General features: G+C 32.4%; 1 protein-coding gene across 1 annotated transcript in view; it reads right to left on the bottom strand.

Annotated features, from left to right (window-relative positions):
* The window catches only part of LOC125063124 (alpha-2 adrenergic receptor), a 264,165-nt gene that overhangs the window by 124,627 nt on the left and 117,382 nt on the right, over positions 1-22,156 (bottom strand). Inside the window, exon 3 of the mRNA XM_047669352.1 lies at positions 17,383-17,526. Coding sequence (XP_047525308.1) covers positions 17,383-17,526 — 144 coding nt within the window. The remainder of the gene's footprint in view (positions 1-17,382; positions 17,527-22,156) is intronic.

The following is a 22,156-nucleotide window of genomic DNA, read 5'->3' as shown; positions in this document are numbered from 1 at the left end:
CCATTGTTCCGACATAATATAATATTACTTTTGAAAGTCGGCAATTCGTAGATCTAGTAATATTGACAAATGTAATAAACCACAAGTATTAACGGTTTTAAACTGATTTGAATTTGACGTTGTATATGTTATTTACATATACAACGTCAAATTCAACATTTGTATATGTTATTTACATAAATTTTTGCTTATATCCGTTGAAGGAGTTAAATTGTTACAAAATATTTATATATTCACGTTTAAATTGGCTAAAAATATATGTTCTGATACTTCATCAATTTACGCATTTATTCAAATAGTCACCGTGACTTGTTAAAAATTCCATAATTCCTTTGTTTTTATTTGAATTTCGATAAAAATGGTAATTTCTATGCCGGCAGATTGACTTTGCTTTTTTTTGTACAAAAAGTGACATATGTCACACTTTGACAATTTATATCCCCTGCTCTGGGACACACATGGCACGTGGGAATCGTTACGCCTTTGTTGTTAATCGGAAGTCGAATTATGTTTTTGGAATACATTAAAAGTTTTATAGAGGAGTTAACATTAATTAATTAAGAAACAAGAAGTCGTTTGAAAACAAATAGCTGAAACCTCTTCAAATAATCCGGGCTGTACTAAATATATTGGAGGAAAATTCATATAGATCGTGTAATTCTTCTTTTTATCTGGTTGCTGTCATTTGATTTATATTGACACGATCGAACCAATAATGGCAAAGACGTATATAATTAAAAGTTTAAAGTAAAATCATTTTATAATTTTACAATGCATTTATATATACATATTTACAATTATTTGATGTGAATTAACGAATGTTAAACTGGCATGATTCCACAAAGGTAATTAACATCGACCATGTTTTCACAATTTAAATATTTAATTGTTCCCATGCATTCATGTTTCATTGGATTAAGGGTTTTACTATGGTAGGTTACTTCGACTATGTGTTTGCGTGTTGTTCCCACGAGAATGTAAGTGCGTGCTCCTATTTCACTATGCCTCCTGCTGATAGAGGACAAGTCTTAGTTTTTTTTTAATTTAAGTTATTATTATTCATTACTTAATATCTAATATGGAACATGGTGTAATGGTTGCAGCTCCTTACAAACTTTGTGTAAAAAAAATGGCGATTAAAGAGAGAAAAAGAGTGGCGGAGAGTTTATTGCCAGTTCTTCTCTTCCGTTCTAGGCCCTTTATTTGAGAACTGGCAGTAAAAGTATAATTAGAAGCATTAATATGTATTTCTTTACTGACGAGTCATAAGTGTACATTATGTTATCTATATGATTAAATGATGTTTTACTTTTACTTTACTCTTGGCTTAAGGGTGATTCTTACCCCCTAGATTTGAACCCCTTAGGTCATGCGTTCTAATCCTGATCTAATTATTTTTTTTCATTTCCTTAAAGATAAAATCAGATGAAACCACCGCTTTTTCACCTACTACTCAATTTAATAATAAATATTTTAATCAAAGAAACAGATGCATAAAGGCCAGTCTTATGTAGGGTTATAGCACCACTCAATCATGAGTGTTAATACCCTATCATATCTCATATCTCAAACCTAGGTACAATCCAAGACAAAAACCTAGATGACCTTGTACTGAAACCTATAAAGTACACAGAGGAAATAGGACAGCTATATGAAAACGCCACAAGCAGAAAAGAGACGTAGCACTTTTTCTCAGATCATTTAATAAAAGGACCATTCGCTTCTTACGAGAATACATTTAAAACGGCTGCTTGTTACACAGAGGAATGTTTTAACTATCGCAAAATCTTAAGCTACATCTGTGCTTAAAAACTCTATAATTAAAGTTTTTTCCCAACGTATGCAAACGTTTTGAAGGTGATGAAAGATATTGTTTTTGCAATGTTCTCTTAATATTCTTACAGTAATACACTGTTACAAAAAAATGTGTTTATACATTATTAATATACCTGTGTCACGGTTCCCAGCTTTTCTATAACAAAGGTAATTATATATAAATATAATATATAATTAATCACAATTTGTTTTTTTAAATGTTAACAAGAACAAATACTACTCTTTTTTTTAACAGCATACATAACGCATTACACGCGTGAGTGCACAAGTGAATGTGTGCGTGCATGTGAGTGAATAAGTGAGTTTATTGTGTATGAATGTGTTGGAATCAACTACATGTTGGGTCAACAAACGATACATACATGTAACATACAAAATTATATTATGTGAACTTTAACCTTTGTAACTAAGTAAGTATATCAATAGATTGATACAGCCTTGCGATTCTGTAACTCACTTTTCGAACTCTCACAGTGGTTTTCGCAGCGGCGGTCGCGCTCAGATCAGTCGTGAAGTAGTCATTTTACGATTTGGCATTCTGATAAACAATAAACTACAAACTCCCTCCGCTTGTCAAGACGTTATGTGAAATTGCTTAACAGAATACCATGAGATTCCAAAAATCACGTGAGTGACAAAGGGAGCGTTTTTCGTGCGAGGTGAACTCACGTATTTAACAGAATCGCACGGCAGGTAGCTGAAGCATAAACCTGGTATCAACGACAATTTTTATTCACATACAATCGGTATGTATAACTGTATTATAATTAACAAATTTTATGTATAATTATGTCTTAGTCTGACATAATTTTTTTTCGAATAGAACTTGTGTTGCTTCTGACTGTCCAATAAAAAAGGTAGCAACTTGCAAGCTTTGGGTTTTCAAGTTTTGCCCGTAAGCCTTTTTTTTAACATTTCGGTGTAATTGAGGAAAATTTAAATGTTAAGTCCCGCGAAGGCGTAAGATTTAATTTCCTTACAGTGTTAGACATTACGTCGGCCCATTGTTCGATTCTTTCTCATTATGTTGTAATACCTGCCCGTTCCCTAGCATACCAATTTAATTGACGTTTAATTTTAAAGGCGACGTTAAAAATTTCATCTTTATTAATAATAATACTTATTTATATGAAATAGCGTCATTTGATTTTTATTCAGTGTCGCGGAAAAATAAAATGCTGTTTGGATTTAAATATAAAGATTTTTAGAATGAATTTTAAATATTTATATTCTGAAACGTACTAAAATTCGGTACTGCAAAGGCTAATTGAGCTAATTAAGCAAAATACAATTTTACCCTACCAATCCTTATATATTAAGGATTCAAGATCAATCATTTCGTAGCTTACATCTACGAGTTGACTTCTACGACGTAGACTATTGTTCCAGTATATGATAGTGGCTTTTAGCTTTTCCATATTATGTAAGAATGTTACAGTGTTTTAAAATATCAAGGAGGATCACCTTTTTAGCTTAAGAGAAATTCTATGAGCTTGAACTAAGTAATTCTAGAAAATACGGCATATTTACCCTCATAACTAGTGAGAATATAAAGCTAATTATTTATCTATAAGATAATATCAAAGGAGACTGAAGAAATTCTTAGAAGTGGCTTAATCCCCCCCCAATGAGATAGATCAGACACATTTCTGTTACATGTATAATAATTAAATACATGTACAAGAAGGTAGCTATTTACTGTTGAATATTGGAGCTAAGAAATGGAAGTTCAATTATTTATTTTCGTACACAGAATAGGCGTAGACCTGGTTCAAACACACATCGTAGGGTTGATACTTCCACGCTTAATCACTAGGCTAGCCCTCTCTGACTTATAAATAATGAGTTAATATTTGTCCAAATTATGTAGCGTGAAAGACATATTTAATCTATTCTAAATACCAGAAGCTATAAAAGTATCTATTTTCATTTAGGAATCAATTTATTACTGCCAAATTTGCATTAGAAATAAATTATTGATTTTTATTGTAGTTATGGTTCACTATTGTGGCTATAATGGCTTACACATGAGAAAGATATAGATATATAATTATATACTGTGGCGGGCTGTTTTGAATATTTATCTTAAATAGTTCTACACTATTTAAAATAAACATTTCCATTATACATTACATATGTGTAAATCTAGCGGTTTTGGGAGCGCACGCCAGATGGTAGATTTTTTCCTACTTACTTGATATTTTATACAGTTAAGACAATATCTTTATAAATTGTAGCCAACGTGTTATTCTGATGTATAAGCTAGATTATTTTAAAGTTTCATTAAAACCCATTCAGTCATTTTTACGTGAAAGAGAAACAAACACCCATCCATAATTACAAACTTTCGCGTTATAATATTAGTAGGATTCAATCTTTAGTTCAGTATTGATTAACGAGTTGTTTTATAATTTATTGCCTAATTGACGTTAGAACTAAAAGTTACGAGTTTACAAACTTTTAAAAGCATCCTAAAGATATTCTTAGAATTGCCCTCTGAGAGGTTAACAATCCAAGCTTTAGCTTTCCAATTTTATATAGACTCCATTGCTGCATTTTTATTTATTTTTATAGCAAAGACGATCAGCATTTTATTTTTCAAAAACAATCTTTCGCTAAGATTCGAACCTCCAACCTTTGTTATATAGTTACGAACTAAACCGCGGAGCTAGCAAATGCTATAACAGATATGTACTGAGGGTGAATAATAAGACGTTTTAATTTGTTCTTTATCTTTATTTATACCAAACACAAAATTTACAGCAAATCAATGCGACATGATTGATAGATTACAATTATCTTAAAATCGTTAGTTATATATAATATCAATAGTATATTGTCCAACGGAGAAGATTTAATATCGCTTTTCTAAATTCACCCATATAAAAATGTTGATGTGTACACCATATGATTACATACGAAGTGTTTAAGTTAAAATAGATACCCTGTCTAAGATAATCATAATAACAAACAAACTGATAATATGAGATACAATATGTTCGATTAAATTATGATTAAGCCTATGTTTATGAAATATTATTAGGTTAATGCTATACGTGTTCAAAGCCGCTTATGTTTTCTTACCATGGATTTACGCTCACTTCATCCATCTAATAATACTATTATGTGGGGATTAGTGCATTGGATTACAACATGATCTATCAAAGAATATTATCTGAATTACGTATTTGATCCCCTTATAAGACTACACGTATTATGATTATGTCAAACAAATGATTTCGTATATGTATTTATATATATGATTTTATGTCATATTAATTTTTTATATAATATACATAAATGTTTCAAGAAACTGTATGTGGACACAATAAATAATTCAAAACTCATACAAAAAAAATATTGGTTGTTTGTAAAGTAGGTTTACGATCGAGATGTTTACGTGATAACGTCTTATTGGTGATATAAGTTTTTGGGAAGTAAGGAATTAATGAAGATAACAATTTTTTCAAATTTTAAATTACATCTATCGTTTTATTCACACTTTTGATGATAAATTTCGGGTGTAAAATGACAAGTTTACTTATTCGACTATGATATACATTTTTCTTCATACATTCACGGAATGACTGGCAGCGCTCGAAATGAGACGGGAGATCGGTCCGTCTCTCTCTCGTTATACCTGCGATCGCGCTCGTGAGGTTTTGGTGTGACACAAGTTTCTGAACATGTCACCCGACTAAAACGATTTTAAAGACGTTATCACGTCAAAAATCGTTTCAAAAATGTTACATTTGGACTTCAGTTTGTATTTGTTTGTATAATTAAACACATAAAGCAGATTTAAGGTTTATCAATCCACCTAAATTTTTGCATAGTTAAATACAACTTTTATGATTGTGAAAATTGAATTTGTATGAGCCCTATTTTACAATAAAAAGGCTTATCCAGCTTGAATAGCTAGGCGACTTTCATTCATCTTCAATATTGAAACAATACAATATTTTTTATATTTTTTTTATAAAAGGCGAGCGCAGTTTATCTTCCTTTATTATTACATGAATAAAATCACTCTCAATCCCCTAAGGATAGGCTACAGATTCTAACCTTTTGCTGCTATCCTTATTAATTTTAGATTACCTGTCTATAAAATGTCTTGAGAAAAAGAGTTCCGTATTAAATAACGACGGAGTTTAGTGAAAGAAAATATTACGATATTTTTATAAGCTCATAGGTGAAAGTACATAGTGAGGCGTGGAATGCTTTCCTTATGTGAACAAATAATGCTAGAAGAGAGACGGCGCAGTATAAGAGCCCTTTCAAGAGGTGGAAATGGTCTTCTATCAACTATGTAGTCCACTATTTGCCGAGTTCAATGCAGGAGCGACCCTGAGGGCCTCCTTGATTCGGTTGTGGCGTTAGTACGGCTCATTCCATTCTCAGTAGCAGGAGTAGAGTGCCTGGAGTGAGTCAAGCATACCCCTGTTGCTTTTAGTGCGAGGGTAGCGTAAACGCATTTCCTCCATGGTTATAAAAAAAGGGAAAGTAGATATATAGTTCATGAAGATAATGATAATAAGTTTCATTCTTTAATTAACCTGATGATTCTTATGCGTTCGTAGTTTTGTTAGCTCAGCTACTTGCTACTGCTAATTCGAATAGTAAAGCGTTTGAATCAACCTAGTACTAATTGTGTTAGGTTCACTTAGTTGCCTGTAAGACAAATGTCAATTGAAGAATTTCTCTAATCAGTATTCCTAACATATGTATGAAGATTTTGGTTGATTCATACCAGCATGTTGTTGTACTTATTTTGCATGCAGCGATATGTTCCTTCTTGAAGGAGACTAAAAGGTAAACATTCCTATTATTTGATGATTGAGATGACGATGATTTTTTATGATGTTATGGGTACTCTATTCACAACCAGTTATATTATTTTCATAAACATGATTGTGCGTTTGTATTTAATACTAGCTGTTCCCTGCCACGCTTCGCTGTGGCACATTGTGATTGAATGGTTGAGAAATGAGAAACAAAACAAAGAAAACATTTCATATAAGTTTAATTTTGCAATACTTGTGGAAAAAAATAATAAAAAATTAAAAAAATTGATAAAAACAATCCTTGATGCGGGTTATATATCATGCTAAAATGTCAGCTCGATCGGTGAAGAACTTTTTGAGTTTTTATATATAGATTACACTTTTTACTGTTTGTATACTGATGTGTCAAATTTGGTATACCACAAATAATTTCTTTGAGGCGGTGTTTATCCATTTATAAAATATGTACCGGGCTTTAGATTTGAATACTAATAAATAATTTATACTGTGCACTTAATTAGTAAACCATTGAACAATATAATACTGAAGCTAGACATTTTAATTAAAAAGTTCGTACTGCAGGTACTTAACCAATACCCAATATTATGTTAAAGACTGACCATAAATGCTCTTTGCTTTAAAAGTCCCTTTTAAGAGTGGATAAGATTTAATTTACCAAATTCGAATTACACACGAATCATTTGGCCCAAGCTTTGTGTAAAAGTCACGTGAAGTGAAATGGCCCAGTATCGAAGACAGATCAGACGAGCACATTAAATAATTCCTCGATTCCGTAAGCCGAAGCGCAATTTCGACGGATTTATAAATAACCAGATAGTGATGCGACAGATATCGATATTTGAGACTCGGTTTTGTCCAGGCGACTATAGAGCTATAAATAACCAGAGATAATATAAACAGTAAATAGAGATATTTAACTGCGTAACTTTCGATTAAAAAACTCACGAACTTGCCCTCTTTATAACAGTGTAGATAAAGATAATATTGTTGTTTGTTATGTTTAAACAAATACTGAAAAGTTTTAAAGATTCTGATATGTTTAGTGTAAACGTTTGGAATGGAAAAGTACTTTAGAAGTCGTCCTAAAAATTCCGTTAAATAATTTCAGAAAATCATGTAAGTTGGCAAAATGGTTAATCAGCTTTTTATCTTAATATATATATAAATTACGTGTCACGTTGTTTGTCCGCTATGGACTCCTAAACTACCGAACCGATTTCATTCAAATTTGCACACCGTGTGCAGTTTGATCTAACTTAAAACATAGGATAGCTTACATCTCAATTTATACCCGCAATATTATTTTATTGCAAAATATTTGTTTATTATTTGATAGTCACAATTCTAACAGATGACGCTGTGTTGAAAGTACCAACGTTTCAGATATGCTACAATTTAATGGCACTACCACCAAAAAAGCATGGTGGTCCCCATGACTGGTGTTCTCCTACCGTTTCCCTTGAATAGGTTACTACTATGTAATATAACTAAAACCTTAGCCACAGCAACGCTTGGCCGGACTGCTAGTAATATCATATTATTGTGCTCCAAAACTGACAAAATTATTCTATTAGGCTATTACCCTAAATTAAAATATATTCAGAAAGATATTTCCCCCGACTCTTATAAGATTTATCGAAACACACCCATCACTAAGATGGCCCAGATTCCGCAATGTTTTGAGTATCGACTTAAGTAGATACCTGTCTTACTGATTTGTAACGCGTTCTAATACATTATGTCCACATTTTAATCAGAATCTTTAAATAAAAAGCTTTCCCTCAAACGGTATATACTTAATCTCGCAATCTTCCGCAATTCTTGCCGCAATTGATAATGAGGCAGCTTGTAGTTTATTGTTTATTAGAATGCCAAATCGTATAATGACTGATTTGAGCGCGACCGCCGCTGCGAAAACCGCTGTGCGAGTTCGAAAAGTGAGTTACAGAATCGTAAGGCCGGTATCTTATTAAACTTAGGCATACCGATCTCGAGTGCCTAAATGATTTCTTCCATTGTACTTTGATTCTTCTCGCCCGCTCAAATTGCATACCCTTAATTTAAAAACTGCTAGATTTTTTTAATAAACCTTCTTTTTGTAATATTGACGTACAATATTAAACTCTTATTAATGAATTCATAGAATAATGGTTTACTTTACATTTCTTAGTATATGTATTAGTTGTGTTAGTATAAGTTGTAAAAGTTAAGGTTAGACAACATTCATCCAGTTTGTCCCTGCTAGCTATTACGTCATCAATGACGTAATACACGTCATCAGTGACGTACATAAGAGTACATAATATTTATGAATATATTTCTCCTATGTACGTCATTATCAATTTTGTTTGGACGTGTAAACATCTTCAACTCCCTCTTCTATATAAAAAGGTTTCACGCATGTGTTTTAAAGAAAGGATTTTTAGCCATTACATTGAAATAGTCACATTTCAGTAAGGGCTCTATTTAGTAGGGTCTGGATCACAAAATTTTTATTTGTGATCGCTCACAGGGTTCATAGAACAGTAGGTTAAATTATCATATTGGTATGTCATATCATATCATATATTTTGGCTTTTAAAGGCTACAGTTTTTGAAAAAAGGTTTAGTTAATATTAGGACCGTATTAAACTTAAACCAAGCTTGTATTTAATCTAACTTATTAGTAGTCTTAAAATGGCGGTACAGCCTCTAAGTCTTAGCGTCATATTTCTGCAACTGTTTCGTAATAATTATTCTCAATAAGTAAGTAGGCGGTCGGCTTTCTGTGCCTCACACACGCCGTCGATTTTTAGAAAGTTATTTCCTGACAATGTTTTCTTCACCGTATGAGCAAGTGTTAATTGTACACATGGGAAGAAAAGACCATTCATTATCTTAGCCGTGATTCGAATCCACAACCTCAGGGCTGAGCGGCGAAAGATCAAGCAACTAGGCCACACTGCTAATACATAAGATTAATTCAAGAACGGAAAATCGCTCAGTATAAAAGATCATCACTATTTTAACAGTTCAAACTATCGCACTGATTCAACTGTTCTGTGGTTATATCCACGAAATGACAGTAAAATAAATCACCGAACTTTATCACGAGACAAGATAAGAGTTAACTTGAAGAGTTTCGAATCGCGATAATGCTATTCTTTTGTCTTCAGATTTACTGCTGAAGCGTGTGTTTGTAATAAAAAACGGAAATAAAACTATGATTTTATTTGAACTATGATTTGAGTTAAGCATAAAATGTCATCGCTAACAAGGCAGTTTGTTCCTCTACGAGGAAGCTCAGAAAATCCTATAAAGACCAATTCTAATTAGGCGAAATGTGTTTTGTCGCGTTTACTTATTCGTAAAGTGACATGAGAGTGACAAGGAGACAGACATTCAATAGCTATTTGAGGGAAAAAACCGTTTATAAAAATACGTTATTCAAATAATACACTAACACTTTTAGTAACAGATATTATTCTGTATTGTGGATAACGACCGAACGAACCTAGGATGAATCCTTCGTGCTTCTGCCTTCACTTTCTAAAAATCTATGCTCATTAATTTCACTCCGCCATGCATCTGATTTTAAATATATGAAAAGTAATAACAGGTTTCTCAAAAGAAAGTTCATATTTAGTTGATCAATTTAAAAAAAAGTCGTGTATAAAAAAAGTGTTTATTCATTATTAAAGTACACATTTTGGGAATTTATTGAGTTTATGTATCGATACTGTGTATTGAACGTTAATTAAATAACTTGCATAATAGAAGATAACTCTGTGTGTCTTAACGTTATTATTAGTAAGTCCAGCATTAGAATTCTTAAAGCTGGACTCAGTTAATTAATCATGAATTATTTAACAACATACATAGGAAATAAAGCTTATTTTTCCTTAACACCGCGCAAAGTCCTAAGATCGTAACATATACACGTGCCATAAGGAAAACTGGACAGGAAAAAAGGCAGCCTTGATGAATGACATTGATAGTAATTGAATTATTCATTGCTAATACTTGCCAATTTGTTTTCTCCTATATAGAACATTGTGACCTAAATACCATCGCACTGAGCCTAATATGGTCCATAAAGATTCGTAATAAATGTAGCATAGCTTGAGCGCTTGAGAAGTTCAACTTTATCAACGCTAGCTTCGTAAAATATTATGTAATTAAATACCACAATAACATTTAAATTATAATATGGCTGTAATTAAATTCAAAACATTGACTCTTCAATCCCGTACAATGTGGGTAGGATACTCGTAGAACAAATTATAAATAACTAAATGATTATGCACTTTACGAAACATTTTAAACTTATATTTGATTACGACCTCAACTATTTAGTTTAAGTAGTGAGAAATTTATTATGTTTTTCAGAGATTAAATTCATAAAACGTAAAGCTGAAAAGCGTTAACAGCTCTGTCAGAATGATACATATTCCATTTCGTTCTTCATTATCATTCTCTTTAATAGCCCGTCTTTATCAAAATACAGAAAAGTGGAGCGAGAAAGTATTAGTATTAGTGTAATTAGTGCCCAAGGTACAATTAACGCAAAAGAGGAAAACAATTTAGAAGGTGGAGTCCAAATTAAGGAGACAGAGTAGCAGAATGTGGCACTGTGCAGAATGAAATTATTATATAAAGATATTATATTAAGTATTTGAAGGAGGCTTTTGCCAAAAAAGTGCACACAGATATCTAAAAAGATTGAGATGATAGAAATTTAATTGTGTTTAAGTGTATCTAAAATAGAAGGCTTTTATAATTATGTATCTAAATGATGTTTTAATACCTTTAGGTATTTGCAAACGATAATGATGTACTATTTGTATATTTCAATTATTTATGATAAAATAATCACGAGATAATATTTCACAATTGTCTTTTGTTCATTTCTCTTCTTTATTTAACAATTGAGTTTTCTTTCTATCTCCGAATTCAACACTTGTTAATACGTCGAAGCAAACTTGAAAAATCGTGGGGAAACCGGCATGCCTTAGATCCAAAAAGTTCAGATAGGTACAGGAATCTAAAACCAAGGTTGTAGCGCCAATTTTTTATAATTGATTTTCCATTTCCTCGGGTAATTATTTGCAGGCTGACGAAGACTTAAATGACCCAATTCTTAGCCTTAACAATGCCTGAATACAGAATTTAGTAATGAAAAAATTTAGAAACCAAAACAAAAATATTTCATAAGCACCAGCCAAATCAAAACAACATTAATTACTCCCTAATCTAAGGATAATGCTTACTCGGCGAATTTTATTGTAATTATCGTAATTTTGTCGGAGAGTTTATACAATGTGACGTTGTATCTTAATCTCTTGCAGAGGAGATCTTTGGCTTTCTGAAATCCTTCTGATAGTATGTAGTATTTGTACGAATTCACGGTTGATAGCCAATTTTAAGGCCTTTTTTAAAATTTGAACATATTCTCTGCATCGGTTTTAATTAGCTTAAATTGCAAGTCCTAGCAAATTAAACCAGTCTAGCTCCTTCCAAGCGAGCGGCTTCAGAGCGACTTCACTGCTGCAAGAATTTCTATTTGTTGGGAAGTCACAGCCACACATTCCACGACTACGTGGGTGACTGATTCCTCTGCGCTGAAACAGGTTCTGCACAACAGACTGTCAGTTGCGAAGGACAAAGAGATGTTTATTAAAGAGACAGTAGAAGAAGAGAAGTATGTATAGAAAAAAAATATTTCTTTTCTTTATTTTATTGATTTTCAATTGCCGCAGACATCCACATTGTTTCACAACCGAAATTTATTATGTAATACTAAAATACTACAATCGAATATATTTGTAAAAAGAACATAATATGATTCCTTAAATAGTATCGGTTAAAATTACTACAAAATTTCTTAATTCTATTAAACAAAGGACAATTATACCTTAACCTTTTTAACAATTAAAAAGGTTAAAGGTAATAAAGAAAATGCGGGGAAATTAATAATAAATTAATAAAATTAAGACACGTATAGTCTAGCACTCTCGGTCCGACAATTACTATTTGATATCTATGCTAATATAAGATTGAGCTTAAGGATATCAGCGAGAATAGCGAATGAAAAGCTTCATTGCACTACATTATAATATGCAAATGTGTGAATCGGGAATGGAACCGGCGACCGGGTGCAACAACCGCCTCGCTCAATATTACACCACGCCACGTGAATACTCCTTATAGTTAAGTATTTTGGTAGATCAAGATATACGTGGTAGCGATTTTATTGTTAACTACCGCACACAAAAAGGGGCCTCATATCCTAGCGGTCTTATTAAGTGGCAGCTAAGTGAGGGGTACCGGGTTCGATTCCCGGTTCGAGGGCAAGTTTTAAATTAATTTAAATTTGTTCTCGGCCTTTGGGAGGGTTGTGCGGTACCCGGCGAGTGCCTAAACCGTACATGGAGGTCACGGTCGAATTTCTAAAGACAAGCACGAAATATAAAAAATCCCATACCTACTTGACGCTGGCTAATGCACAAATCGTGCCAGAGCCAATATATTTAAAAAAAAACTACCGCACACGACTGGTTATGTTCATTACTTTTAAATTGCAACCAATTTTGTTAGGTAAAGCAATAATTCCATTTTGAATTATAGTAGTCAAGTTGTAGAGCATATCATATAAACAATACTGGATATAAGATGTTCCAAAGCAATTATATGTTTCGCTACATTCTGATTGGTCAACAGAACTTTTAGTCCAAATTGTCCAATCATAGACGTGCGACACGTACTGTCTTTATATTTTACGAAATAATTAAACGTAGCGGCGTTGAATCCGTCGTAGAGACAGCGTAGCAGCACCGTAGACGTCTACAAAACATCTCTTGATTTACTCAGATCTTTTCATCAGTCTAAAAGATCTATATTGTGGTTTGTGGTCGAAGGATCTAAGCGTCTATGCCTTGTACCGTAGTGTAATAAAATGTGGAATGCGGGCGGTATGCGCCGCCCGGGGATAAGGGAGAGTGACGTCACCAAATCCACCTCAACGGAATTGTGCAAAAATTCGCCTTTTATTTCCACACTAATATAAAGAGGTAGTTAGTGGGTTTGTGTGTTGGTATTTGTAAAAATACATGGACTGTGTGTAATGATCATATAAAAGCTACTAGCAGACCGGCCAAGCGTTGCTGTGGCTAAGGTTTTTGTTATATCGCATAGTGTTAAACTATTCAAAGGCAACGGTAGGAGAACACTAGTCATGGAGACCACCATGTTTTTTTGGTGGTTATGCCATTAAATTGTAGCTTTTGTAAAACATTGGTACTTCCAACACAGCGCCACCTGTTAGAATTGTGACTATCAAATAATAAACGAATATTTTGCAATAACATAATATTGCGGGAATAAAGATGTAAGCTATCCTATCTTTTAAGTTAGTTAACACCACACACGGTGTGCAAATTTGATTGAAATCGGTTCGGTAGTTTAGGAGCCCATAGCGGACAAACAACGTGACACGTAATTTATATAAATTAAGATTAAAACTATTAGTATATGGATTACTTACAAAAAGTTAAATTATATAAAAATAATACTTGATTTTCAGTGCAAATGTGGCAATGAACCGCCTTCAAGTTAAGCATTGTGGCGTGATTAAGGTTTCTTGATTTATTTCCGGGGAAACAATAATATTTCCGAGAAGGCAGACAGAAGGTAGATGTCTGGCTGGCGCCTATTTGACTTATAAACTAATTTACCCGACGCAGTAACGTATTTTGTCCTGCGTCGTGAAAATGATAAGGTTTTTAAATGAAACTCGCAACTCAACACTAGTGAAGAATAAATTTAATGCTCACTACGGATAACCCGCTTTTCGCTTTTTGGATTTAAGTGATGCGCATTTCGGCTAAAAGCTGAACTAAATTAAAATGTTAATAGATGTTATACGAGTTGTATACATTTTTTAGGTTTATCAAATTTGGTTTGATTTTTATTTACGCAAAAATTTATAAATAATTTTAAAAGAGTGTTGTACTTATACTGCGAGTTATCGTTAAGGATAGGAAAAATAAATGTTTGTATAGAAAACCCGTTAGTGTAGACAGAACTAGGCGGATTACGAACATACTTCGTTCAAATAACATTCGTATAGCACACCAAATGTATGAAAAGTCTAAATGTACCAGAAACATTACTATTACAACTTATGCGAATCATTGTCAAGTTTGTACTAACATAATCAAGAGTAATAAGTTTAAGTGGTAGTAAAATTTATTAGTAGTTTAATGTAGTATGTAAGTATACATAGTATAATTATTGTATCTACGCTGTAATTTAAATATTATAATACTTAGTAATTTTAATAATTCAAACGCTGCCATTTTAATAGACCCAAAGCAAGATCCATATCAGCGAAAAATTTTGACATGGGTACCAATTTTTTTCAATATATTGCATTAATTTTTTGAATGGATTTTTTGTCATTACTCACTGAAATGAATGTGTGTAAGTACGTTTCCCCATATATATTTCTAACAAAAACCTTCATATAAAACAGAGAAAACACATGTATCATTTCGACATCAGGCCGATATAACAAGATATTGAACCGGTCTATTTTTTGCGGCGTCGTAATTTGACAAGACTTGATAAATGAGCGCATTGCTTTGATTGATCGTTGCGCGAGCGACGCAATTGTATGCCTCAATTGTACCAGCAATATTGTTTAGATTTATATAACACCGGTATGGGAATATTAATGAGAACTGTGGCTTCGTTGGCACAAAGCGTGTAAGTCGCACGTCGTAGGCCGATTTACGGAATAATTGATTTGGGAATGAATTCAAAAATAACCAACGGTAGAGATTTGTCTAGTCTAAGCTCTATTAAGGAGTCTCGGCACTTCATACGTGAGAACTCAGAAGTACACACGAATATAAAAGAATTCGGGATTCCATTACCAAAGACATTTAATTTACATTTAACTAATTACAATTTAATAATCAAAGACTGGAAAAGGAGTCATTATAGTCAATAAAATTCAGTTTACATTTGAAAAATTAAATAAATAAATATTTATTATTATTCTCTAACATTAAGTGTAACTTAAATTCTATTATTATTCGAATGTTGTTTTTAAATAATGTCCAATGCCGTAGCATCTTCTGCCCACAGAAGATGCAACTTCATTCTGTTAATTTTGTGTAACGGTGCGCGCGCATCGTAAAATTTCACTCTCGTCAATTTTTCATAACGCGCCTAAAGAAGTATAACTTCAAAAAGTACTTTATCTTTTGGTATTCAGGTAAGATCGTGTAAGCATGTAATAAAAATGTTGATTGAAACACACACGGCATACATTATATTAGTTATTAAAATAAATTGACATTTATAATATAAAGTATATGCATATAGTAAATTTAATCCTATAACCACATCCACTACGTACTAAAAAGTATTTGTTTGAGCTAAACAATAGATCAATTCGATAGTTCCTATATCTTCAAATTTCGAGTTGCTTCCTATTATTAGCACATTGTTACATCATCATAATCTCTATCAAAACAGAAAAATAAGTTATATTATGAAATTAATTAATGAATAATAATTCTTATTTATATATAAGTTCTAAAACAACGTGTATGCATAAAATTATACAAGATATGACTTCACAAATTTTACACACATACACATCAATTATATTAGAGCATAAGCAAGCTAGCAAGGGAAAAAATAAACAAGCAACCAAAAACTAAAAATAAAATAAACAAACATTAATAAAATAATAATAATAACTAAAACTAAATAAACTTAAATTCAATAAGAGCGTGATAAACAAAGTTACGGTAAGTAGGAAGATTTTTGTACAATATATTTTAAAATGAATATATTAAAAAAAGATTTTATAGAATTCAAACTAAAATATGTAGTTTTATTGGTATATGAGATATGGAAATAAAAAATTAATTTGCAAACGTTTGTAAGATTGTTCTTATATATTTAACGAGTTCACTAGTAAAAAACTTTTGAGTTTTAATGATTTGCAAAAATATTCATACAACCTTCAAAATTATATCCACCGAAATACAGGTCAACGGTCAACTTGAAAATAATTTATGTTACCATTTCCTCAGCTCAAAAATTTCCCGAAAACAATTTATTTCACTTAAATTTATGAACGTATGGTCATGCTCCAGTTAAGAAACTGAGAAATATACTTTGCCAGAATTTTTATTGTTTAATTTTAAAAAACTGAGTTTTCTCTGCTGGCATTGTTAGGGCTTTTGGTATTGATGCAATTTGGTTTAGCTAATTTGAGAGTTTTATATCTATGACGTAAGAAATTTTAAATGGATCTGTGGCCGATTCTTTTCCGATAGGACCATCTTTGAGTTGTTCTAGTGTAAGACGATTGCACAAACAGATGCAAAAAGTTATTTTCGATGGAACATAGATGAGTATAACAATGTATCTGATTCACACATCAAATTCAATTAAATATTACGTAGCAATTTTCATACTTACGGCCTTAATACATTTCTGCATTTGTTACATGACCATTTGTTAATCTCATAGGCAAGTAGGTGGTCAGATTCCTTTGCCTCACGCACGCGGTCGACTTTCTCGCGATGTTTTCCGTCACCGTTCGAGCGAATGTTAAATGCGCACATAGCAAGAAAGTCCATTGGTGCACAGCCGGGGCACACCAACTGGAGCCACTAGACCAACACTGTTCTTACCTTACACTGTAAATAATATTGCGATAAAATATCATAAGCTATCTTACCTTGCACTGTGGAAACTGCTCTAGAGGTCTGCTAACTCTCCATCCCAATAACGGCGGTATACAGACGAGCGCGCTCATGAGCCATACTGCTGCAATCATGAGCGCCGCACGCGCAGGTGTCCGCTTTTTGAGGTAATCTACCGCCTGTAAATAACGATTTTATTGTTTACTATAGAGTTAGGGCTTATAAAGTTAAGCTTACGTTGTAGTATAGTTCTTACTTAGAAGACAATACTTCTTTTATTCTTAGGAATTCAGTGATAATATATACTACTAAACAAAATAATATAAAGAGGAAGCATTTGCGTTTTTATATATTTTTAAATATTGATGAGAAAACTAATTAAACCACAATATCTTTCCTTATATCTTTCCTTATATATAAGGAAAGATATTGTGTATAACCTAACCTCATAATACGAGCCACCGACATTGGATGTCGAACTTAACGCGGGGACTGTGAGCTGAGCCTTCACTGCTGACAAAGGTAGACCCTTAAACTTGCCTAGAGTTTGTCAGAGCTATTCAACCAAAGGTTCATATTTTCTCTAAATTTCAAAATATTTTAAAACCAAAATGTTCCGTGTGTAGCCGGTACTATCATCGTGAATGAGTTTTTTAAATTTTTAAAGTTTTTTAAATTGGGGATCACCTTCATTGTTTTAATATTTACTTTCGGAATTGCATAATAACATATATTTCTAAAACGGTATCGCTTAAAGTCACAAACCAACAATTTATATTCACAATAAAGTTTATGCAATAAATATCGTGTTCTTAGTTTTATGGGCAATATAATGTATCGGGCTCATGACACGCGGGAGTGCATTCCATGTGTATTTCGGTATCTAGACTAAAGCTAAACATAATAATGTATGTAAGTTATAGTCTATTTGAATAAAACACTATTTTGACCGGATTGAAGTTATGTATTATTATAAATTTACAACTATTTAACATAGTTTTTGCCAAAACCCCTCCATCTTTTAGTCGATACCAACTCCGGGGAAATAAATACAGATAATGCAACTTTCTCTGCAGCTGTGATACTTTTTGACATTCAACATCTTTTGTCTTCAGTCACCGTGACCACGCACGCTGTAAAGCACGCGAAACGTCGGATAAATTTAAAATTATGTTAAATAGTTGTAAATTTATAATAATACATAACTTCAATCCGGTCAAAATAGTGTTTTATTCAAATGAACATAAGTTATGTTAATCAAAGACAAAGTTATAGTCTATATAATACATAATATTTAACATGAATTAAGGATTTTTTTAGAACAGAAAACGAACAAGAGTCTGTTGAGTGCTTTTTAATTGGTACACAGCTAAACATAATAAATATATTATATGTATTAGAAAAAGACATGCAATTTGAATCAAGGATGTTTAAAGAACAGTAAAGGAAAGAAAAAAAAATTATACACTAGCTGGTGCCCGCGACTTCGTCTGCGCAGGATTAAAATAATATATGTCCAAATGATGCAGCGTGAAATACATATTTTATCTACTTTAAATACCAGAAGCGATAAAAGTATCTATTTTCACGTAGGAATCAATTTATTACTACCATATGTGCATTAGTAGTTTTTATTGCAGTTTTACTCACTATTTTGGCTATAATAGCTTACACATAAGACATAGATATATACTGTGGCGGGCTTTTTTGTAGAACTATATATGATAAACATTTAGGTAATACATTACATATGTGCAACTCTAGCGGTTTTGGCAGCGCACGCCAGAATAGCTCGCAGATTTTTTCCTACTTACTTGATATACTTTATAAATTGTAGCCTATGTGTTATTCTGAAGTATAAGCTATATTATTGTAAAGTTTCATTAAAATCCATTCAGTACCTTTTACGTAAAAGAGTAACAAACATCCATCCATACTTACAAATTTTCGCGTTTATAATATGAGTAGGATAATAAAAAGGATATTTAAGTTAAAAAAAATTACAAAGGGACAGAAGGGACGGATTGACGCACTAATAAAAATAGGGTTGCCTGGAAGAGATCGCTCAAGCGATAAGGCTGCCCGTTGTTTTTCTTTTTTTAAAGTTTATTGTCAATATCATTATTTAAGTTTAAAAAAAATCAAATTGTAGAATGACATGTAAAGTGGGGAGTTCACTATATATTGATGTTTAGAGCCCTAATGCAAAACACAGACAGGCCCCTTTGAGGCCCTAAAGACTATAAACTTTTCGTAATAACGAAACGTTTATTAATCTATAATTATCATACAAAATCCAATCAATTTTATTATATAATTTTCTAAGAAAAATCCATTGGACATTTCAAATTAAATTAAGATTATTTATAACCTTATTAGATTCTAAAAGCTGAATGCTAATATTAAATCTTGTTACAATGTAAGATGTTTACGTTTAATGTTACGGCCCATTCCAGTATCAAGATTGTTGTTAAATTTGAGTTATGGCGTGCGACTACCATTTGGGTATTAAAGTTTTATCTGTCTTGCGTCTCCGTAGAGCTAAAATTATGTGAATAGTACTTTCGTCGTCGTCGTCAATTTATATTGAATTAATTTATAATTAATACATAAATTAATACACCAAATTCAAATGTTTCGTTCAATCGTAATGTCATCTATAATATAAAAATGAATCGCAAAATGTGTTGGTAAGCGCATTACTCAACAACGCCAGGACCAATTTGGCCAATCCCTTATAATATTCCTTGAAGTACGAAAAAATTGAGTGAAAAAGTCTAAAAACTACACTTTTCTATATTCCCATACAAAATATTCGTAATAATACTTAGCGTCTAGCATCTACTAGCGTCAGAGACCCATCAATAAAATTTAAAAATTCAAAAATCGAACAAATATTTAAATTACCACTATTTCGGAAAACAAACAGAATTTAAATTGGAACGCGCAACCGATTCCAGAATCAATTGGAAATTCAGTTGCATCCCAATAAACAAGTGAAGAATGCTATAGAAAAGGAGTAAAAGATACACCGCAGCTCGTGTGAAGATTTCCCAAGCGTTTCCGGTGTGGGATATGACGTCACGTATTGAGTTAAGTTAGAGCCCTGGACGTGAAGAAGTCGGGGCCCAAACTGTACGAGTATTTCTTCGCTACATAACTGATCTCTCTATAAGAAATTCAAATATTGAAATTAACTTTTATGGAAGAAAATGTATCTTTATAACTTGATTTTTTTATCCTGATTATATATTACTTTAAAAATTCTGAGAAAGGCTGTTATTGTTGTGTTAACTGTATTAAAAAAAAAATTGAAATTTTACAGGGCCCTTTCTGAATACCTCCCAATGATGCGATATTTACCAACGTTCCTTACCAATTCGAGGACGTATTTGAAAAAGATATTGTGAACACAGCTTTTATTAATTGTTATTTGCACACGGTGTTCTCTCGTGAGCACACAGCTTTACTTATTTTTAAAAAGCTTTGTTTGAATCTTCATTAAACAGCTCCCGCTCTTATGTGCTTACCTTTATTTATTCTGCTTTAATTGGTTCAATCTTTTTGAAGATAGAACGAATTCTGCAATTTGTAAGTTTCATTTAATTGTATATGCACACAAATGAATAAAATTTTCTTCGTGAGTTTTCTGGCCTTGTAAATAACCATAGGCGGCGGGGCGGTATCACAAATACAATCACACACACAATCGTATGAATCGACTAATTTAATTAAAATTATCACTTCGAATGGAATCGAATCTCCTTAACAAAACCACTGCGTAATGAGGTCATCTATTATTATTTAATTAATAAAAATTTGTAAAATAATCATTGAATCAATACGTCTCCTCATCAATATGTAATGCATTCCATAATATTTGTTGCAGTTACGCCGTTGTAGATCTAAACTCATAACATTTTACGCTAGAACAGACATGTTATTCCACTATGTCAAAGTTATCTTTCAGTTGAAACTGAGATAAAATGTACTTTAAAACTTTCCTGAATGATATTATAACACCTGCTTCACGTGAATTTATTAACCAACTGTTTGAAAACAAAGTTTTCCTAAAATGTGCATCAACATATTATGACATGACTTAAAGAATCTTATGATATCTGAGTATGTTTTATCTATACTAACATTCTTGAGTTTGAGTTAACTCAAAAATTACTAGAACCATTTGGCAAATTCTTTCACCCTTACAATAATGTGCTGGTCTAGTGGCTTGAACGTGCGACCGTCATCTCTGAAGTGCGTTTCAAACACGGTTGTGCGCCTGGGCAAATAGCACTTGCGTTTATGGTGAAAGCGAACATGAGGTTATATCTCAAACCCAAAAATCGAATCGATCGCTGATCACCTTCTTGTATATAAAATTAAAAGAACGAAGAAACGGAAGTAATCTGACCTATATAGGGTGGTAATGCCACAGATTTTATTACACCCTTCATATTTTATTTATAAGCATAAAAAATTCGCCAAAGCCGGATGGGCCGCTATAATACAATTTTTTTTTATAGAACGGGGGGCAAACGGCAGGAGGCTCACCTGATGTTAAGTGATACTGCCGCCCATGGACACTCTCAATGCCAGAGGGCTCGCGAGTGCGTTGCCGGAAAATATTACATACACTAAAAATAATCTTTGTATAATTTTAGATAGTTTTTACGAACAGATTCTCACTACTAAATTCTCGTTACTAAAATATTTTTTTACAAACGTTACAAAGTTTGCCGTAATTAATTTAGCTTACGAACGTATTTTTCGCAATAACACCCAAACGAAAAACAAAGTTATTCAATG

The sequence above is a fragment of the Pieris napi genome, chromosome 3, assembly GCF_905475465.1.
Source record: "Pieris napi chromosome 3, ilPieNapi1.2, whole genome shotgun sequence".
Taxonomy (NCBI): domain Eukaryota; kingdom Metazoa; phylum Arthropoda; class Insecta; order Lepidoptera; family Pieridae; genus Pieris; species Pieris napi.
Note: the sequence above shows the minus strand (reverse complement) of the source record. Positions and strands in the feature narration are given on the sequence as shown.